This window comes from Pollicipes pollicipes, unplaced genomic scaffold, assembly GCF_011947565.3.
Source record: "Pollicipes pollicipes isolate AB1234 unplaced genomic scaffold, Ppol_2.1 Scaffold_3087;HRSCAF=3621_pilon_pilon_pilon, whole genome shotgun sequence".
Lineage (NCBI taxonomy): Eukaryota > Metazoa > Arthropoda > Thecostraca > Pollicipedomorpha > Pollicipedidae > Pollicipes > Pollicipes pollicipes.
Window position 1 is genome coordinate 45,552,182 of NW_023596225.1, and position 21,638 is coordinate 45,573,819.

Sequence of the window (21,638 nt, forward strand, 5' to 3'; positions counted from 1 at the left end):
CGATTTTAATACATTTCTTCTGAACTTTACAACGTCACATGGTAATTGTCACCACCCATACCTCTTAATCATAATCACGAAAACACTGATATGCATGCACACGCACATATTCATTATGCACATGTTTGGGCGGTATGCGAGGTAGGCAGTCATTTACCATGTGACGTGGTAGAATTAAGAAAAAATGCATGGAAATCGCATGGAATTGTGAGTGCATTGCATGTGTTTTTTGTCAACGGTTTGGATTACTTGTCTGCGGCTGAAATGTAAAACTGGTCATATATTCTACTTTTGTTGCCTCCGATGGACGAGTGTGTGACATTGCATGCAATGTTGTCCCGAAAGCTCCCGTACGATGCCAATAAGCTGATCCAAGCATGATCCTTTTTTTCTAAATACCCGCTTTCAAATTCGTGACAAAACACATTCCACTGCCGTCTAGGGCTGTATTTATACAAAGAGCACATTGAGTCTACATGAGATATGAAACACGTATACGACAGCGAATGTTCCGAAGATTATGTGGTTTACCCGACTCGTGTGTGACTATGCAGAGCAGAGGGTCTTGCGGAATGGTGTGAGAGACATCTTCTGCGGCATCTACCGTGGTCGGCAGATACGATGATGAAGACCGTTGGAGCCTATGTGTTGTGCGGGAATAAAAATACGCTCGCCTGTTCGGCCTTTGGCATTCTCTTTGGTGCGTTCGAGGAACCACAGGTGCTCCGAAGACCCAGCCGCAAGGGAAGAGACGGGACATTGCATGTGAGATGTGCTTAGCACCACACGCCGGTCGGCACCCGGAACGATGGTCCCCGGTCCGGACAGCCACGCCGCGACCACTTAAGCGAATGTACCAGAATTACACCATCGCAAAAAATCAATTTTGGATACTCCTGTTTTGCTGGCGGCGATCCTTCCTTCCCGGTTGTGTGCTTGGCTGCGGCTACCAACTAAAACGAGCTGGTTGGGAGGGCGGACAGGCTACATCTCTGTTCGCAAAATAAACACGTCAACTGCGCAAATACGCTGAAGCTGTTCGGCACGGGTGACTAGAAGCCCATCTTACTTCGCAATGCAGGCAATCCACAGAAACCTAAACAACGTCAGTCAGATCCAGTGCCGCTAAGCCGCCGACCATGTACACAGCTATGATATGTAAAAACAACCAGCGGCGCATCCGCACCACGCAGGGGTCCCCACACGCCGTCGGGGGCTTTCCACGAATCCTCCAGCCCGCCGGAGCTCTTCTGAGCCTGTCCCAGCGGCGGGCTGCAGCAGGTCACGACCCTTGACCCCCCCCGCGCGCCGGCTGCATATCACATTCAGACTGGCGAGGCGGTCTCCCCACCCGTCTTCGCCCGACCACCGCTTGTCCGGAACCAACCGCCCCCAGGGGAAATTCACCGCCGTCTGCCCGCGGCTATTCCGGGGAGTCGAGGTCACGTGGCCAGACGAATGGGTCACGTGACCGGCTCCTCTAAGCGGCTGCGATGCCATGGAGCTGTGTGCCGCCCATTCCCCCGGGGGCCCGTGCCCAGTGATCGATTGGACCGCGCCGGTCGCCGCTGCAATACACGCGCCGGACCTGTACAATATGGCCGCCGCCGAGGGTCAGGGGGTCAAGACTGGAGATCGCCCCAGACGACACCGGCGCCGCGCCCTAGATACACCCTGTAAGTCCGTTGAACGACAAGCGTGCCGCCGTAAAGTCCCCAGCTATTCGCGCCGGCCAACATCGACATGTCGCGTGATCAACACTTAGCGCTGGGTCCGCCATTCTTGCGTCATGACCTGGCGGCAAGCGGGAAACCGAGCACACGTGTCAGAAGGTCACGGCGGCGAGCGAAGCACCGGTACGGAGTTCAACGCCACAGCGGAAGATGCCACCGAGTTCTCGTTCTTGCTGGGCGTGGCGCGTACTGTTTAATGGCAGCACACGACATTGGTCCGCTAGAGAGCCCGCGAGTTCTGCCCGCTCTCCACTGCGTCCACCTCCTTCCACCGCATCACGCGTCCATCGGTCCACGCGGGACCCACACGGATCAGCACACGACATGACTACACGTGACTCAGCGGCAGTGACTTGTGCGAGAGCGCCGGGTTGGGCTCGCTCATCGTGTGCGAGGTGGTCTGCGAGAAGGTCAGGTTGGACTGCATCAGCGGGCCCTGCGAGGAGGCGGCCGGCAGGCTGGGCGTCGCCTTGCCGGGCTGCAGCGTCGGCACTTCGTAGCGACGTGCCAGCGCCGGCGGCGGCGGCCGCCGGCAGCCGAGCAGCACGCACCACGAGTGCAGCGTCTTGCGCGACCACACCCAGATGATGGACGTGACGCCGACGGCCAGCGACATGAAGTAGCGCAGCAGGAAGATGTTGAAGTTGGGCGCGTCGGCGTCGCTGGCCTGGCACGGGCAGACCAGCGCCGCCTCCCAGGCGGGCCGGAGGTGCTGCTCGTACACCAAGCAGGCGATGACGGCGGACGCCGGTACCGTGTACAGCACGGAGAACACGCCGATGCGGAACATGAGCTTCTCTAGCTTGTCCTTGTTTCCGCGGTCCTGCTTGATGACGCTGCGGATGCGGAAGAGGGAGACGAAGCCGGCCAGGAGGAACGAGGTGCCGAGCAGCAGGTAGGCCACCAGCGGCGCCAGCACGAGGCCGCGCAGGTTGCCCAGGCTCTGGCCGCCCACGTAGCACACGCCGGTCAGGCTGTCCCCGTCGACGGCCGCCGTGGCGAGCGCAGCGATCGCCTTCCCCGCCGGGATGACCCAGGCCGCCAGGTGGAAGTACGGCGAGTAGCCGGCAATCACCTCGTTGCCCCATTTAAGGCCGGCCGCCAGGAACCAGGTGAGCGAGAGGATCACCCACCAGACGGCGCTGGCCATGCCGAAGAAGTAAACGAGCAGGAAGACGACGGTGCAGAGGGCGGCGCCGGCCGGCCGGCCCGGGCCGCCGGACGCGTCGTACCGGATGACGCCCCCGTCGCAGGCAGTGAGCTCGTGACCGGCGCCGAGTCGCACCAGGTAGCCGACCGACACGAGGAAGTAGCAGCCGGCCAGGAAGATGATGGGCCGCTCCGGGTACTGGAAGCGGCTCCGGTCGATCAGGAACGTGGCGACCGTCAGGAAGGTGCTGACGGCGCACAGCACCGCCCAGCTCAGCACCCAGCGCTCGGCGAACTGGTGCTGCGCGGCGCTGAAGTAGGGGGCGCGGCAGGGCAGCGCGCACTCGGCCACGCCGCCCAGCGTCACCGACCGGTTGAAGAGCCGATGGCCGGGAGCGAGCGGCACGGCGCGCGGCGCGGAGCACTCGCACGCGCAGGGCGGCGGCGGGCGGCGGCGGGGCGGCGGCGGCGGCGCCTCGCCGTTCTTGTTGTCCATGCAGAGGTTCTCCGGGTCGCGGTACTCGGGCAGCCGGCTGCAGTCGAGCCGCTCCGGCCACGCGAAGTCGTGGTCGAGCATGACCGGCTCGCAGCCGGCGCGCGCCCGCTCGCACACCGAGCGACACACGGGCAGCGAGCGCTGGTACTTCTGCAGGCAGATGGGCACGTACGTGGCGCACAGGAAGAACTGCAGGTCGTCGGAGCAGTGGATCTCAACCAGCGGCCAGTACTGGTGCACCTCGAGCCCCGCCTCCTCCTGCGTGTCGTGGTGGAACTGATTCGGCATCAGCGTCACGTTGTAGCCGATGTTGCGGCACATGGCGATGCTGATCTCCTGGCACTGGAAGGTCGGCTCCTGGGCCAGCAGCGCGGCCGGCAGCAGCAGCAGCAGCGCCGCGGAGGCCAGCGCCACCGCCATGGCGTCGCCGGGCGTTCGTACTGTCTGGCTGACGGGCAGGGCGCGCTCGGTCACATGGCGGGCCCCGTGCCCGGGCAGCGTCCCCCTATTTCGGCGCGACGGGGCGGCGGCGAGATGATGGATTAGAAATCCATACCGGGCCGCCCGGCGTCTGGAACGGGTGGTCCTGGAACGGAGCGACGCGTCCATTAGCGCCGCGACCAAGCACACACACAGACACACACACATACACACACACAACAAAAAAATGATGAGGCAAGGGGATACGCGCACACACAGCGCGAGACAAATGCTGGCGCTCATTCCCTGTTTGCTTGGGACTGGTGGCCTAGATTGCCGGCGGCGGACGTGAGGCGTCCGATGGTGCGGTAACGTCATCGACAAAGAGGACAGGGCACTTTTTGTCGATGGCTGCCACTTCTCGGGAGTGAAGGACGCGATCGCTCTTTTGCGCGCCAAGGAAGGCAGGCGAATTAGCTAGCTGCGAATTGAACCCAGGAACCTTTAAAACATCGTAAAACAGTAGTACTTCAAGCATTTCTACCGAAGACTTGTTTACGACACTATTCAAATTTGATGCGTGCATAGCGATCAGGACGGTGTTCTTGATTGGCATCTACGTAGGCCTCAAAGATTGAGTGACGCGTAGGAGCAAAACATGTGCTCCTGTTTGCTTTTCCGGGTAGTCCGACAAATAAGCCGTGTTCTATTAGCTCTAGACCTGCAATCTGTGGCCGCGTGCGCTCACGCCTTATTTGAACACATCGGCTGGAAACATTAGCTGAAGCAAGAGTGACTGCCTGGAACCCCGGCTCCAACTTCACTCGTCCATCAGCGGCCCGCGCTCGCTCAAGTATCGGCCTAGTCTTGCAGCGAGCAATCAACGCCATGGCGCGGAACGTAATTTTCGGCGCCATAAATCTGCGGAACGACCGCCGAAATAAAAGCCTGGGCGAGCAGAGCATGCTACACGCGTTCGCGGGCGCTAACATAACTGCCAGTCAATCGGGATGTAGCAGGCAGCAGGCGGCGGGATGCTGCAGCGGTACACCTGCCGGCAGCCAATAGTAAGAGCTGCGAATTGCGACCAGCACGTGGAATACGAAAGAGTCATAAATGCCGTGCACCAATCACAAACAAGCCTACCACGGAAATCTGCGCCGCTGCGAAGGCTGTGAACCAATCATAGGAAGCTCTTTCTGGTGAGGCGTCCGACGGCGGCGGATGCGGCGCCATCGCAGGTGGAACATGGCAGTCCCCATCAATCCGGACGGCTGGTAATCAGGGACGGATCGAAGCTCATCAACAAGCGGCGAGCTGACGCGGGAGCTGTCTGAGTGATGCGCCGCTGGCAGGCGCCAATGGGCGTCCGATGGAAGGGAAGAGAAAAAAGTGGAGGGAGAGAGTAGAGAGCGGGCAGAAAAGAGACTGGGAAAGAGAGAGAGAGAGAGAGAGAGAGAGAGAAGAGAGAGAGAAGAGAGAGAGAGAGATAGAGAGAGAGAGAGAGAGAGAGAGAGAGAGAGAGAGAGAGAGAGAGAGAGAGAGAGAAGAGAGAGAGAGAGGAGAGAGAGAGAGAGAGAGAGAGAGAGAGGAGAGAGAGAGAGAGAAGAGAGAGAGAGAGAGAGAGAGAGAGAGAGAGAGAGGAGAGAGAGAGAGAGATGAGAGAGGAGAGAGAGAGGAAGGAGAGGGAGATGAGAGGAGAGAGAGAGAGAGGGAGAGAGAGGTATATGAGAGGGTGAAGGAGAGGGCTAGAGTATATGTCCGCCCGCCTCAGCCCTTGGGCGCCTGAGTGCGTACGCATCACAGCACTGGTTTGGCGCCTCTACCGCATGACCACACCTGGACCCACCAATGGGCCCATCACTATCTCCCTCATCATTGCCAGCATTATAACTGCCGCTGAGGATGAGACCATTGACGGGCTGGACGTCAGGCGTCATGCCGTCCGCTCCATATTCTGGCTGCTGCCCACTGCCATCCTCCGTCCGACGAAGAGCATCAGCCATCCGGCATGCGTTTTTTCGGAAACCCTAAAGCGGCGATGCCTCCTTTTCGGACGCCGCCGCACGTAACCTGTCCCGTAACGAGCGCGCTGAGAGATTGCCCGCGCCCGCCGACTGCCTGCAGATCGCCAGAAAAGGCTGCAGCCGCCGACGAAATATGCACGGCGCTCAAGGCGGCGCAAGCAAATGGCCTCATCTTTCGAAATCGGCCGCGCCGGCGTCAAACGACCGCGCTACGTGCATGACACGGCCTGCGCCGTCGCGTGTCCCATCGGTGGTCGACGCGTGCCCCATCGGTGGTCGAGGCGAGCCCCATCGGTGGTTGACGCATGCTCCCCGATGGTTGACGCGTGCTCCATCGGTGGTTGACGCATGCTCCCAGGTGGTTGACGCGTGCTCCATCGGTGGCTGAGGCGTGGTCCATCAGTGGTCGAGACGCGCTCCACCGGTGGTTGACACATGCTCCCAGATGGTTGACGCGTACTCCATCGGTGGTCGAGGCGTGGTCCATCAGTGGTCGAGGCGCGCTCCATCGGTGGTCAGCGCGTGCCCCATCGGTGGTCGAGGCGCGCTCCACCGGTGATCGACGCGTGCTCCATCGGTGGTCGAGGCGCGCTCCACCGGTGGCCGACAGTCTTGGGACGCTCTCCTCCGCATCTTCATCGGCGGCCGTTCCGCCCGCCGTATTTCAACCAATAATGACCCTAGTATTGGGCGCGCCGCAAAGCCCCGCTTACCGGTAAGGCGGCCGAGCCGTTCGACGGGCGCGCAGGGGCCGCCGGAGCGCCGGGCTTAGGGGGCTCCCGACGCCCCCGCCGCGCCGGGGCCGATTTCTCACGCAGCCTGAGTGGCGCGGGCGCCCGAGCGGCAGACCTCCAGCCGAGTGACTCCCGAGATCGCCGGGCGAGCGGCCATTGAGGCCGGGAACGTCTTCCCCGAGAGAACCCGCCGACACGCTGCGACGAGCTGTGGTGTGCCGCTGAATGACGCCATCGGCCGTTTTTGTGAGATGAGACTGAGCGTGTTATGCACGTGAGCCGGGCAATCAAAAACGACGTCATCGAGCGGCTTCGTGAGGCGACGGCCGGCATATTACAGGCGAAACGCAGGAAAGCAATAAACGTCGGTTGCGTCATGGACGAAGCGCCCCTCCCCGTGCCGCAGGCGGGGCGGCGCGGAGGCGTCGCCAAGCAGCGCCGGGCCGACGAGCCGCGCGGCCCCTCGGCCGCAGCGCAGACCGACGGTGTTTTTCCGTCGATTCGTCACCATTACCTGGCTGGGGACTGTTTGTGTTGCTGGTTTGCGGCCGGCACCGGCCATCGGGCGTTCGCACTGCGACAGAGCCCCTCCCCTCCCCCGGTCCCCGGATCATAGCAGGTACAGGGCGCGCTCCGGCGGGTCAGTGGGGTCATCAGGGGCTAGCGGCACGGCAAAATGACAGAGCTTACTTCACGCTTTTGTGCACCGTCTTAATTTGTCTACTGTACGTGCGTTTTGCGTTTCGTACGTTTGGGGACACCCTGACCAGTAATCTCGCGATGTTCACATGAACGGAAGTAACGGGTTGTCACCGCGCGTGGTCGGATACGAGTGATCCCGGAAGCAGTGGCTTTAAGGGATGGAGAAGTTCAAGCCGTCTGAACTGCCAGCCGAGAAGTTCCGTGCATAATTTGCCGCAACTCTGGAAACTGCTGCGTTCGAGAGCTCTTCGCACCTCGGATACTTAGGCTCGTATCGTCTTAGCTCGCAACCAAGGCGTGTGAAATGCAAATGCATTGACGCACGCTCCCTTTGTTGCCGAGGCGATTATTCTGCAAATCAATACTGTAGCTTCGGTGCAAGCGTTCTTCGACATCGCTGACTTCAGCCAGCACAGGGAGCCGCCACTATCCGCGGCAACTGTCGACTGAATACCAGATCAGCCAGCCTCCCCGGGCCGGCGTGTCCACGGAAACATCGGCCCGTCGGACCCCGCACCGGCGGCGTGTCACCACGCGACACAGCCGCCAGCTGACCGGTGTCACGCACGTGCCCGACCGCGGCGCGGGGCCGTCCGACGACTGATCGATATGCGCCCGTTCCGTGCAAGGGTCGGGCGGGGTGCGGCGGGACACGGCGTCGCGTCACTGCTCGCGACGCGGTTTTATGGCGGTTTTTACGGGGGAAGTCTGCGCAACTTGGCGCCGATGATCAGCAACAAGTTCTCCTCGTTGAGCTCTGCTAGAACTGGGAGACCAGGATGGCGAGGGATGATTGATGAGTCAGCTGTACGGCCTTTTCACCCCTCGGATCTGGCCCCCACTTGCAGCCCCAGCGACGCCTCGCCCCGTGCAACAACGGCCGATCAATAAATGCCCCGTGGCGGCGGAGGAGCAGGCGCCCGTTCAGGATGTCTATCGACACTGCCGCTGTTGCCATGGCGACGCGCGCCGCTCCGACGCCGCCAGCCAATCGATATACGGAGCGCCGGCGGTGGCCGGCTGGCGCACGCGCGGGCGCGGCGGACTTTACGGGTTGTTAAGAGGGACCATAAACGTAGTCAAAGAATCGCCCCCCGTGAAGCGCTAATTGAGCGGTCAGCCGAGCAATCGACGCGCTGGTTTTTGCTTAATGACCGGAGGGACAGGCGGCGGCGGACTGTAATCGGTGGCTGATGGACAGCTGATGAGTAGGTGCGCCCAGTCGGCCCGCACGGGAAACCTTACGCCGCGATGTTCCATTTGCAGATGAGACGAGCACGTCGATGGACCGCCGCCAAACTTGCGACCCACTTTGCTAAACTTGGCCTGTTCCGCGTCAGAGCCCATCGGGGATTAAGCCGTCGAAAATTCTGACCGCGGACACGCCGCACCCCGCTAACCAGGTCCCCTTCCGGACGGAAACGGAGGACAGCGGTACGATTCACGCAATCCACCTGCCGGAAAAAACAAATATCTAGCACCTGTGTAGACGTGGGGGGTGACATCTATGACACGTGTTTTCTGCTTTGAAGGATGCACAGGCGAGCTCTCGATGGGCGTATATGAGCGTCACACTTGCGGGGCTACATAATACGTAAATGTTCCAATCTGGAGATGGATGCCGTCTGCCAGAATTCGGGACTGACGCTGAACTAGTCCCGGGATAGATGCAGACAAAGATTACTGGTCAGCATATTCAGGCAATTCTGGATTCTGATTCCCGGGATTTGATTTTTCACATTCTAGCTAGGTCTGAGCTTTTCAGAACGAATTTCATTTCTGACAAAGCTAATCCGCTAAAATGAAGTCGAGAGCAGCTTGAAGCGCCTGACAGTGGCTCTCACATCAAAGCTGCAGAAGTGATACCAGAGAGGGCTACACATGCTTGTGATTTTAGCCCCATGGTATTCCTTATCTCCCCGAGTATGCCAACCGTTTTAATTAAGGGGCCTGTTGTAATTTCAGATTGCAGCAAATAAACGGTGGAAAGCGTTTCGAATTGCAAAACCCGTTCATATGGGCTGGGGTTAGGATTTCTCATCCAAACGATTTGCAAACATTATCTTCCAAGACGGACCACACTGAGTTTTTTTGTTGGCCCATTTTCCCATTTGCTGATGGAATAGATTCTCCATTCTCCTTGGTCCGCTGGCAATATGGCCATTAGTGGCTGCTCTGGTGCCTGCGCAATGTGATAGGATACAAAATAACGTCATTTATTACATCCTGAATGCCATATTCTCCGTTGCCTTTCGTTTCCTAAACGGGCCAGGGAAATCGTTCCCGTGCCGATATATCAAATTTGCAGACCCCATCAGCCCCATCGCTTCCTCTTCGACGCCAAACACCTGGCCACGGCGTCTTCCCGTCCGCACGCATCCGTGTCTCGCCCTCCGCGGGCTGCCCCCCCCCCCCCCCTCCTCTCTTGGACGCCGCGTCGCCTCCGGCCCCTCCCCACGGGGCACGGGTCAACGCCCCCCGGCAGCCGCTACCGCCTCTGACCGGCCGGCCGTGCATCCCCGGGAGGCGGGAGGCGGGGAAGCCCGCAGGCCGTCCCCGACGTTACCGGCGGTGTGGAGACCACCGCGCACGCCGACGGCAGGAGGCCCTCGGGGGCGCTGACAGGAGAGGTGGCTGAGTGCTGACAGTCCGCCGCCGCAGCGGCACACTCCAGGGAAGGGTCTGGAAGCGGCCAAAACGCTGACAATGGCCATTTTGTGCGCCTCCGTCGATTGACAGAGTCGGCCTCGTGCTTCAGAGTCGGTCCCAAGACACTAGTGTCACCGTGGAAAAAAAACAAAGGAGAGCGGTAAAGGGCATACGCGTCCGAAAGTATCGGAAACTTTTTCATCCAGCGGAATCAAAGTTGGTGACCATTGACAGAATCGTTCTCACTTCGTCAGGCTGTCTGGGTATTGCTACTGCCGGACGGTGGTGTTCGCCTGGTGTGAGGGGTGAGTGAGGGCCCAACATCGTAGCACAAATTGTTCTTTGTATATTGCATACGGGGATCTGTCACAAAAGAATCCTTTTCGCTCCATTGTCTCACATGCAAAGAGAAGACATCGTGGACAGTTACAGAATGTACCGAAATTCTCCGTTGATCCAAGGATTTATGCATTCACTTTTCCTAGTTGTGTTTTAATATGAAAGATGTTTTTTTCCAAAACAAGTGTGCTCAATCTGCCCAAACCCAAAAATTCATAGCTATGCCGGTTCAGTGTAACTACAAACAGACTAATGGTTATCACGTGCCTCGGCTATTGAGCACCGCTTAGTCACGAGACATGGCGTGCCCTTGGACCGCGCCAACAAAGCATTCTCCCACCACTCACACAACAGGCTGCAGAAGTGGTGTGGCATCGGGCCAATAGCCAGATTCGTCTCGCCTCTCCTCGTGAGCCCGTCACGACGCCGACCTATCACGCAGGCTCGACGAACAAAACACGCCTTCAGGGGCGCATCGCGACCGCTTGGAAACACGTGGCTCAAGCGAGCTCGCCCTCGTCTGCACGACACGCGCGGTAGCTTCCGCCCCAGGCTCGCTAAAGCAGTCTCTAAACGTCCATTGCCGTCCCTTGACGCCCCTTGCGGTCCCTTAATGTCCCTTGCAGCCCCTTGACGTCCCTTGACGTCCCTCGCGGTCCTCGATGTCCCTTGCGGCCCCTTGACGTCCCTTGCGCCCCTTGACGTCCCTTGCGGTCCCTTGATATCAGTCGCGGCCCCTTGACGTCCCTTGCGGTCCCTTGATGTCCCTTGCGGCCCCTTGACGTCCCTTGTGGTCCCTTGACGTCCCTTGCGGCACCTTGACGTCCCTTGCGGTCCCTTGATATCACTTGCGACCCCTTGACGTCCCTTGCGGTCCCTTGATATCAGTTGCGGCCCCTTGACGTCCCTTGCGGCCGCTTGACGTCCCTTGCGGCACCTTGACGTCCCTTGTGGTCCCTTGACGTCCCTTGCGGCCCCTTGACGTCCTTTGCGGCGCCTTGACGTCCCTTACGGCACCTTGACGTCCCTTGACGTCTAGGCTCGTAGGACAACAGCCGTGGACAGTGGAGGTAGCCTATGATATAGCACGTGTGCAGTCCCTGACACGCGTCCATGACGGCACCAACAGTGCGGATGTTCATGCGTGCTGCGCCGCATCACACGCGGCTCACCGCCATACACGACCAGCAGCAGCAAATGGCGCCGGGACCTGGTGAGCGTTGATCCGAGTCAGTGGTTGGTCACATGCTGAGTTAGCATGGAATTAATCAGTCTCTTCAGCCCAGAGAAGCTCCTGGACCAGAACGGGACGAGCAAAAGAAACCCAACCGCTGGCCTGATCGGTGCCGGACCGCCACGCCGTCACGACCCCCCCCCCCCCCCACGCGTCACCTGGTCGATTTCGGCGACGGCCAGCCCCCTGGTCATAAGAGCCCACTCCACATGCGTGAACACAGCGCTGGTTCGGGGCTGTGGCCTGTCAGCTCGGCCAGACCGCGGCGGCGGCGCGTCCGAGCGCCGCGCGCGCCAGTGAATCTCTCGCCGCGCCGCGCCTCGTCTCCCAGGCGGACCACATTACTCCGCATAAGTCCATTAGGAGCCCGCGGTCGGCCGTCCCCGCGGACTCGCCCCCCCCCCCCCCCCCCCCCGCCCCTCCGGCTCGCTCCCGCCGGTCACCAGCCGTGATTAATTGGTTCGGACGGCGGTGGCGCCTTATACATTTCCAATTACGCGCCGCCAACGGAGGCGGAATATGGCGAACGGCAGCGTGAGACGCCGCCGCGATCGCTCAGCCGTCTTTGTGCCAGTGCCGTGCCGTTTCTCATGCGGAGGCGACGGAAGCTCATTGCCCTGCGGCAGCCCGGTGCCGGAGGAGCTGCGGTTACGCTCACCGCCGTCAGCGAGCGCGCGGGCTTCCTGACCCCGCACGTGCACTCTCGCAGAGCTCCTTGCGTTCGCGGTGAGCGCTATACACCGCGGAGCGTACACTATTCCGCCTGAGCTGGCTACCGTAATGAATGGGCTTCCTGCTCTCTCGCCGCTTCCGTCAGCGCTTCGGCCTTGCCTGGCCATACGTGAGACCCATTCCCGAATCTCCGCTTTGGGAGTGCTTCCTGGGGCCCAGGGGCATCAGGTGGAACCTGCGGAGTCTGTTCTGGCCGTCACCTCCAAAATGCCGTTCGCTGGCGCTCCGCGCCGGTGAAGCCGGCGCCGCCCCGCCCCTGCCCGACCCAGCCGGTGACAATGAGTCAGCACGCGCGCCATCCACCCTATCGAGCTGCTGTCGGCCGGCACGAGCCGCGCGCGGCCGTGTGGAGTGCGGGGGCGCAGGCTTCACTTACCAGCTGTGGAGGACGGCTGAAACGGGTGCGTCGGCGACTACCGCGTGCCTGGGACAAAGACGTCCGCGTTTTGTGCGGCGAACTGTGGTTCGTTAGTTTAGGGTCTTTGTCGTCGTGAGGGTAAGATCATGACGCGGTTAGGGGGTCGCTGTAAGCACGCCCAAGGTGGCTACACATGGACGTATACCTCATGAAAAACGAGTTCCATATCTCCCGCGATGCGCAAATCGATGACTATCCTTGTCCGTTCGATGGCCACCAGTGTCGTCCAGACAGGAAGTCGCCGGGTCTCTGGCCTGATTCCAGACCGACATTGTGTCCACGCTGGCGCTAGTCCAAGCGCTCGGCGGCGTCATTTCCCGTGGCGTCCAGGCTCCGTCGCCTCCCCGCACACCCCCAGCGCGGAGAAATCCTGCGGGCGCTGCAGTGGCACATAACGTGGACACGTCCCGTCCGTCCCCGCCGGCGGCGGGCCCGTCAGCACGCTGTCACCCCATTCCCAGCACGTCCTCGCCCCCCCCCCCCCCCCCGGCGCGTCCCGGATGTGACCCGCGGCGCCACGCCGACGCCGCAGCCGACCCCGCCGCTGGCAAGACCATTTGCAAAATGAAACACTCGGAGCTGAGCTCTAATTTGCCGGCGGGCGCCTGCCGCTGGACCAACGCTGGCGGCGGAGCAAGCCGCCTAATGGGCCGGACCAGCGTCGCCTCCTCCGCGTCTCGACAAGCGCGGCGCCGCGTGGGCGCGCTCGACGCGGCGGAGGCGGCGAAGTCCCGCCGCGCGCGCCTGTCATGGCCACCGTTCCGTGGAAGGCGTCGCTAGGAGCGGGCTGCGGTGATGCTTTATGACTGGGGTCAGTTGAGCAGCGCTCGTGTCCGTGCTCCTCTGAATCACATCTCGGCCGTGTGAGGCCGCGTCATGATTCGCTGAATCGGTCAACGACGCGTTTAAGTCACCATGTAATAATAGCCGACGTCGTAATTGAAGCTGTGATAAAAACGTTGGTGATGCAACTGGGTTTTGTCAGGTCCATTCCTTTCACGCAACGACATAGACGTGACGTTATTTCTGAAATGTTGGCACGCAGCTGCATCTCCAAAAACCATGGGTGCATTAAGGAGGAGGGGGAGGGGGCGGTGCCCCCTCAAGATGGTAACCAGTGTCCCCCAAGGTGCCTAAAGTCGGGCACAAAATGACACAGTTCCTGACCCAAATAATGCGTGGGGAATCTGAGCTATTTTCATTTCCGAAAATGTTCTACTCAGACGCTCTCTGAGATAGACGGAAGCAAAATTCGAAACCCTATTGAAAATGAAAGCCATTTTAAAACTTTGCCTTCCCCAAAGGCGGGTTGCCTCACCCAGCGACGCTCTGGGTCCGGTCTTGCCTAACACAATAAGATTCAGACAATGATTCACGCTGCTTGTCAACCACGAAGCTCAAGACATAATCACGAGCAGGGCCATTATGAAATGAATGGCACTCAAAGGGAGCATCCCACGTTTTTATGCTTTTCACTTTGCTACATCATACGCGCACGAATTGATCAGTAATATCAGTTCTTCTAAATCTCATGGATGGTTCAGAATTTCTATTTGAAGGAGGCTACTCTGCACAATAAATATCATATGACTTCCCGTTCACTACTATGAAAGTCATGCATTTAATTTGCCTAGCTTTTTCCAACGTGTATGTTCTGCAATATTTGTCACACACTAATGCGTCAAAATGTGTGCGTAATTGATGTTACGAAGGCTTGAAACACTCTGTTCAGGCAAAATAAATATGCCAACATGAAGCTTTCATCCTACAAATTCAACGAAGCGCTATATCATGGGTTTCATACCGCACCTTTCTCGTCAACCACAGCGGTTCTTTTCGAGCCGCACTTTGGCTTCAGGAATGGCAGCACCACATGATCCATGTAATGCGCTGGTTGTAACTTCAACCAATGTGCTCCGCGGTAACAGGCCCTTTGCCCGCTGGGCCAAGCACAAACGTTCTTTTATCCGCACTAGAATAAGTGCGCACGGTCGTTGTCATGACGACGGTGGTTGAGACTTCGGGGAAGAAGTGTAGTGCTGTTACACAGCGTTGACAGCGTAATTTAGACTTCAACATGATCAAAATTGACATTCTTTTTATGTATTGACGGTGTTGCAAAGGCACTACCCAGTGCTATCAAAACATTTAACTAGTGCTGAGGCTTCACTGGAGTACGTTTTTGAAATATGCTCCAAATGTGGTCCACCCCTTTTAAGTTCCTGCTAATCATGCACATGGGACATAACTCGAACACGTTTTCGTCACATTCTGTCGGGGACAAAGTAAGGTTTTCCAACTTGGAGTAACGATAGCCAATTTCGGGTTATTTGTCCTGCCAATGCCCATTAGGAAGTCGGAGCTCAGCCGCTGATCCCCTTATTACCGCACCCATGCATTCGACACACTCTTTAGGGGGCCATTCTTAAGCCGCATGTCTCCCTTCCGTGACTTTTCCGCGGTCGGTGGCACAGTTGTCAGCATACTTTGCGCAAAAGAGGGTAAATTGGCCACGTGCCTGGTTTAGCACCCAAGCCTGTATGAAAAGCGGCGATAAAGCCGCGGTTTACGACTGCGCGGCCCATATCTGATTAGTACAGCATTACTACCCCGCGTTTACGAGCCGTGCCATGTTTGGACACCGACACCCCGCTGGCCACCGCCGGCCGCTCGTAACAGAAACATATCCGGACCGGCGGAGGCTGGGGCTTCACGGCCATTTGTGAATCCGCTCTGACTCACGTGGTGGAAACCGTCAATGGTTTGGCGGCGATGAGGGTTCCCATCGCGTTTGATCGCACCATCTATTCGGAGCAGGCCGTCGTGAGCAGTCGCGTCGTCACGGACCTAGTGGAAAGCCGGCCGTGCTTGCAGTGGTGGTGTGTTAACGCTTCCTGGCATTCGGTCGGCAATGGACAACGAGAAGCTCACATTCGCTGCAGGGTTCGACTGGAACATTGCAGCTGGAGCGCTCAAAAGCCCGGTCGGAGCGTAAGTGCGCCAGCCTGGACGTGGCTGCTCGCGCCGCTGCCGTGCAATGACCGGACAGGCACTTGTTGCAGCCTCGCTGCTGTCATGTCCCGATCCGCGGCGCGACGGCAGGCGGCCTTGGTCGCTGCCCAGCCTGACCACGGGGACGCGACGTGCGGCTCTGGACCCCGCGAGAACGCACGACAAATGCCTCTCGCTCGGGGAGTGCCGATCGGCGGCAGCACACGGGCTATGAGGAGATACTGGCGCCGAACTGATCGTGACTGTGAGGGCTTCCTTGCCGATGGTCACCCGTGGAGCTGGAGAGGTGCTTGATGGATGGGCTCGTATTTAGTGCTAGTCCGCACGCGACAGGCGTGCATCCCCTCCCCCTCCCCTCCCAATACGTGAACGACCGGGAAGGTCAGATCAGGCCGTGCCTGGCCTGGCTCTGTTCCAAATTGATCAACAGCAGGCGGAAGGTCACTGCCCCGGACTTGGAGCTGGAACAAGCCCTGCAACAATTTACACTTTATCCTAATGGTCTAGCCTGCAATGGAAAAGTGCTGGGCATTCCATTGGAAAATTGAGCCGTAATGCGTCCCCGCTTTAAAAGATATGATGACATTGAAAAACCCAGCTCCACCTATTATCTTCCCACGCAATGCCGCAGTGCCCAAATCGCCGTTTTGTCAAATGCACTTCTCTGGTGGGCACATTGGCACCAGTTTCTGGCCAAAGCACCGGATCGGCTGGAAGATTGCACGTCCGTTTCCCACGCCGCTTCAGTGGCTTCACATGCGGACGAGAATGTGACAGAGCAATGAGCGGAGGCTTCCATGGTGATCGCACTCTGATGAGTGCTCTGGCGGCCGGGATCCCCGGCATTGCTGCTGCCAGTGTGTCGGAACAGCCGGAACGGCCAGTCTAGACAGGCCGCCAGCCGGCGCGGGCCGCGGCCAATCATCGGCCGGCTCGCGGCCCCCGAGGCGGGTACGTGACCCGCTGACCCGCAGCCTCCCCCCCACCCTGGTGAGCGCGCGCCAGAGGCACGGAGCGGGGCGCGGCCGCCGCGAGGTGACCCGGTCCGGCGCCGCAGACGGACGAGCCGGAGGCGGACGGAGCCGGCGGACGCTGTCCGGACCGCACGGACCACCCGCCGCCGGCTGTGGCGAGAGCCGCGGTTTTGGCTGGCGAGATTGGGCCGCGTTGGTCAGCGTCAGCACGGAGTTGGCCGGCCGGGAAACCCACCGTCCAGAGGTCGCAAATCAGAACGGAAATGTGAAGCTCCGGGGTTCTCGGCCATTCTCGCCCAAATAAGATGTCTCGTTTCTGCGTTCCGCGGGGTCATTGAAGTGTGAATTACGGCCTACTGACTACATAAAACTATAATAAACTTCAACGCCCTGGAACTCCCCACTGGTGGTCTACGACCAAACCACAGAAGTGCTTCGCCGGTGTAATAAAAGCAATACACATTCAGGGTCGTCTCATAACCCATCCGCATCCAGTGAGGTTAATGTTTTGTTGCCACAGAAAAGCACACTGCCGGCGGTCCTTCATTAATGACTACTGCGCCCATGTCAGTTCCTTTGGTTTTGGCCGAGCCGAGCTCGTCCCGCGCAGACTGCAGCTGATCTCGACTGGCCTTCCGCGGACTGTAGCCGAGCTCGACTGGCCTCTCGTGGACTGTAGCTGAGCTCGACTGGCCTTCCGCGGACTGTGGCTGAGCTCGACTGGCCTTCCGCCGGCTGTAGCTGAGCTCGACTGGCCTTCCACAGACTGTAGCTGAGCTCGACTGGCTCTTCACGCACTGTAGCTGAGCTCGACTGGCCTTCCGCGGACTGTAGCTGAGCTCGACTGGCCTTCCGCAAACTGTAGCTGAGCTCGACTGGCCTTCCGCTGACTGAAGCTGAGCTCGACTGGCCTTCCTTGGAATGTAACTGAGCTCGACTGGCCTTACGTGGACTGTAGCTGAGCTCGACTAGCCTTTCACAGACTGCGACTGGGATAGACTGTCCCCCCCCCCCCACTCACATTGAGTGGCATGAGTGGGTCCTCTGCGGACCTGCGGATGGGTTGGACTGGTCCTACACATACCGTAACTGAGCTGGACTGTGGTCTAATATGGATGGTGACTGCGCCCAGCACAGTACCTATGCTGACAGCCGACAGCAGACGGCTGAGCTGTTCCTGAATTAATCGGTGCGGTCAGGAGCGCATACTAACGAAGATAAAGCGAGTGTTGAGCTGGTGGATATTGACTCAGCAGAGACGAGCGGCTTACGGGACGGCGTGCTGCCAAACGTTGGTGGTACGTGGAGAACGCGCAGCAAGTGTGAAAACTGCAAGTGTGACAAACTGTCATACCAACTATCATCAAAACCGGCCAAGTGTTTGCATTTTGTCTATCAAAAGACGCCCATTTAGACCGCTTTAGCACACCAAGTTTTCTCACCTTTCTCCACCAACGGTGGGACAGTGGGAGAAAACTGCCACGAATAGCGATATGTCGACCAAAGCAAATCAGACAGCAGCTGTCGACCGCAGAAAAACACCGTGTGCCTTTAATTGGGACAATCAGTCAGAGTTTGTTGCGTCAATTTGTCATCCGTCGCCGAGGTTGTAAGAAACCGCGTAAAAAAAGACGGAGCGGAAGCATTTTTACATGAGCCTTTGCGTTCAAGGTTTGTGGTCTTGTTTGAACGTTTGGACGATTCAAAAACGGTTGTGGGTTCACTCAGCACGCTTTGGCGACCTATTGTTTCGAAAAAATTGTCGTTAAAAAAAATCCTAAAAACTTTCCCGTGAACATAATTACGATCTGTGTAAAAGACGTAATCGAACCTCGTTTGTTCCAATACCAAAATGAATAAACGAAGCTCTGACAATCTTCCCTCATTTGATGTAGTAAAGATGATAGCACATCGAATATTACCTCCAGCAAGTTCCCATGAACTGAAAAGTCCATCCAGCAGGTGTCTGATAAGAACTGTGCTTAATACAGCACATTAGAGTCGTCAGTTCATTTCCTGTAATTACGAGGATAAAGACTGTGGCTGTAGGCGCAATGGATGTTGGGATCCGTAATGGCCACACATCTATCGTGGGTCATTATTTGCTTTTTTGAAAACTCAACAACTGCAAAGTCATTTTCTTATTCTTCCATACCATTGCCAATAGCATTACCTGAATCCAAGTATTTCGAACTTTCAATGAGGAAATGTCGCTTGTTGAGACAAGAGATGTCTCTGCCCATGAATAAAGCGGGTCATTGCCCGGGTCATAGGCCCATCTATTACAAGAAACGCCCAGCTATTCAGGCGGATACGCCAGATAATGGCTGGCTGGTAGACAAACGTTCCAATTATAAGAGCGAAACGACAATTACCAGGAAAAGGAAGCTATTAATTACACCCGCTAAATCAGCCGGCAAGCGATCATAGAGAGCGATGTCCATCAATAATTCTTGCAAATATTTGCACACTGATGGCGCCTAACCGGATGTCGAAAAGATGCCGTGCATATAGTGGACCTAATAACTCGCCCAAATCCGAGGGAAACCTGCCGAAAATTCTTTTTTGAAAGACGTATTTCCGAATGGTTTCCACAAGGCTGATACAAAAGTATGTAGTTAACCGCATGGCCAACGACAAGATGTTAAACATATGGAGGCCTCTCCCCTTAAACCGCATGGAACCTCGTATCGTGGTTTGCATTGATGAAATTCCCCAATTGTCCTATGTTTGCTTTGCGCTGTTATTCTTCGTCTCTATGTTTGCTTCGCGCTCCCGATATTTGGGTGCATTACTTTCAGCCGCGGCCATCACAGCTCGTCAACAAATACCTGACGCCAAACGCCACGCCGGCACGCCACAGCTGACTTCCGATTTCACCGCCTCACGTCCCCGGCTTATTACCGCCTCGCAGCGAAGCGCACAGAAAAACACAAACCCCCGCCACAACCGGGCCATGAATCCACGCAAACCACCCTCGGACGGGCGTAACAGGGGCGTAACAGGGGCGTCACGCGAGCGTTACGCGCGCGCGACACGCGAGCGGCCTCACCTGCGACGGTCGTCGGCCCCGACGCCGCTGCGATCGACGCGTCGGCGAGCGGCGGCGCGTCGGCGGCGAGTGAGCCGACGGCAGCGGCGGCGGCGGCGGCGGCGCGCCGTGATCAATCAGAGGGGCGGCGCGCCGTCCGCCGCCGGCCGGCCGCGCCGCCGCCGGGGTCACGCCCGCAGGCAGGGTCACCGAGGGAGCGGTCATGCTGGAGGGGCTGGGACGTCTGAGCAAGGGTCACGCTCGCGGTCTTCATGAGGCGGCCGATGTAATGTTGTTAAGGCTTCAAGCTACCAAGCTGGGCTGTCAGACGCCGCACATGACAGCTCTCAGAGTTCAAATCAGCGCGACTTCGCGGTTTTCAAGCTCGTTGACTTCCGTTTTAAATGATGTTTTTAACTTGATAATTTCGAGGTGGTATATATTAAACATTGCAAATAGGTTTGTCGTAGTCATTCATCAGATTAGTCATAAAAAACCGTTTGGGGAGCTTCACTTGGACGCGTCATAGTTCGGTGCTTTCGCGCTGTTGTACTGATAACCGTAGCGACGTGAGTTCGATGCCTGCTACTAGCTACACTTTTGTCCTCGTTGCGATTGACGCGAGGGATTAGGATAGACTGACCCCCTTATAACTGACCTCCTTATTAGACTGACACCCTCATGACCATACCAGCTTTCGCGTCCTAAAATGGTAGCGTTGCAGGTCATGCATGACATAAAAACACCACCACATTATAATCCATTTTCAGAACGTCAAGCGGGTAAGCGGTATCCATGAATGTTCGAGCACCGAGTTCTCGGAGACATAGCCACAGTCAAATGCAATATATCACGGCTGAGAGACACACTGCTGATTGGAAGCTGAAGAGTACTTACCAAGCATGCGGTGTTGCTGCTCGCACTCCAGCGTAGTGGGTGGCTCACATTTAAAGAATACAGAGACCGGTCCCAGTTCAAGCCCCGACTGCACAAGACCTACAGCCAGAACGCGACGGATCCCACGCGCCGCGTCCTCCACCAGCACCGCCCTCCACAAGGAGCGGGACACGATCGCCGCCGTGCGCCGCTGCAGCGGTCTAGGCGGCCCCGCGTGGCCCGGCGCCCACCACCGGGGCAGCCGGGCGCTCGTCGCAGGGGAGCGACGAGCGAGACAACACAGCTGAGTCACGGCGCGCACGCGGGTCCGTCGCCGGCTGAAGGGGAGTGCGACAGGCCCTGATGAAGCGACGCGTTGAGTCACGGAGCCGGGCCGGGATGTGCCTCCGGCCCGGCCCCGCGGCTCTCCGGCTGCAAGACGAGAGCGACGTACGTGACCGCCGCAGACGGCGGCTCCGGTGTCGGCGCCGCATTGACCCGGGCTGTGGCACTGTGGCGAGGTAATGGCAACACACCGTGGTGTGGTGCCACGCATTCGCCGGGGTGCCGCTGCCACCTGCCCCAGCGCGAGCTCCTCCCGGCACCGGTCTCACCACGAGCTACTCTCCTCGGCGTCACTCCCCTCTCTTCGGAGCCACTTTCCGCGGTACCGCTCTCCCTGCATCACTCTCCCCGGCATTTACTCTCCCCTGCATTTACTCTCCTCGGCATCACTCTCCTCGGCATCACTCTCCTCGGCATCACTCTCCCCGGCGTCACTCTCCCCGGTATTACTCTCCCCGGCATCACTCTCGCCGGCATTTACTCTCCCCGGCATCACTCTCCTCGGCATTTACTCTCCCCGGCATCACTCTCCTCGGCATCACTCTCCTCGGCATCACTCTCCCCGGCGTCACTCTCCCCGGTATTACTCTCCCCGGCATCACTCTCCCCGGCATCACTCTCCCCGGCATCACTCTCCTCGGCATCACTCTCCTCGGCATCACTCTCCCCGGCGTCACTCTCCCCGGTATTACTCTCCGCGGCATCACTCAACCCGGCATCACTCTATCCGGTATCACTTTCCCCGGCATTAGTCTCCCCGGCATCAC

General features: G+C 58.5%; 1 protein-coding gene across 2 annotated transcripts; it reads right to left on the reverse strand.

Moving 5' to 3' along the window:
- Window positions 1-319: 319 nt before the first annotated feature.
- On the reverse strand, window positions 320-20,731 carry LOC119090458 (frizzled-8). Of its 2 annotated transcripts, none has more exons than XM_037213267.1 (2): window positions 20,548-20,731; window positions 320-3,964 (listed from the first exon to the last, which is right to left on the reverse strand). In XM_037213267.1, exon 2 carries the CDS (start codon window positions 3,796-3,798, stop codon window positions 2,062-2,064), a length of 1,737 nt encoding a protein of 578 aa, XP_037069162.1. In that variant the 5' UTR covers window positions 3,799-3,964; window positions 20,548-20,731; the 3' UTR covers window positions 320-2,061. The 2 variants fall into 2 exon arrangements, with proteins under 2 accessions (XP_037069162.1, XP_037069161.1); XM_037213266.1 differs by lacking the exon at window positions 20,548-20,731 and adding an exon at window positions 19,672-19,708.
- Window positions 20,732-21,638: the final 907 nt, after the last annotated feature.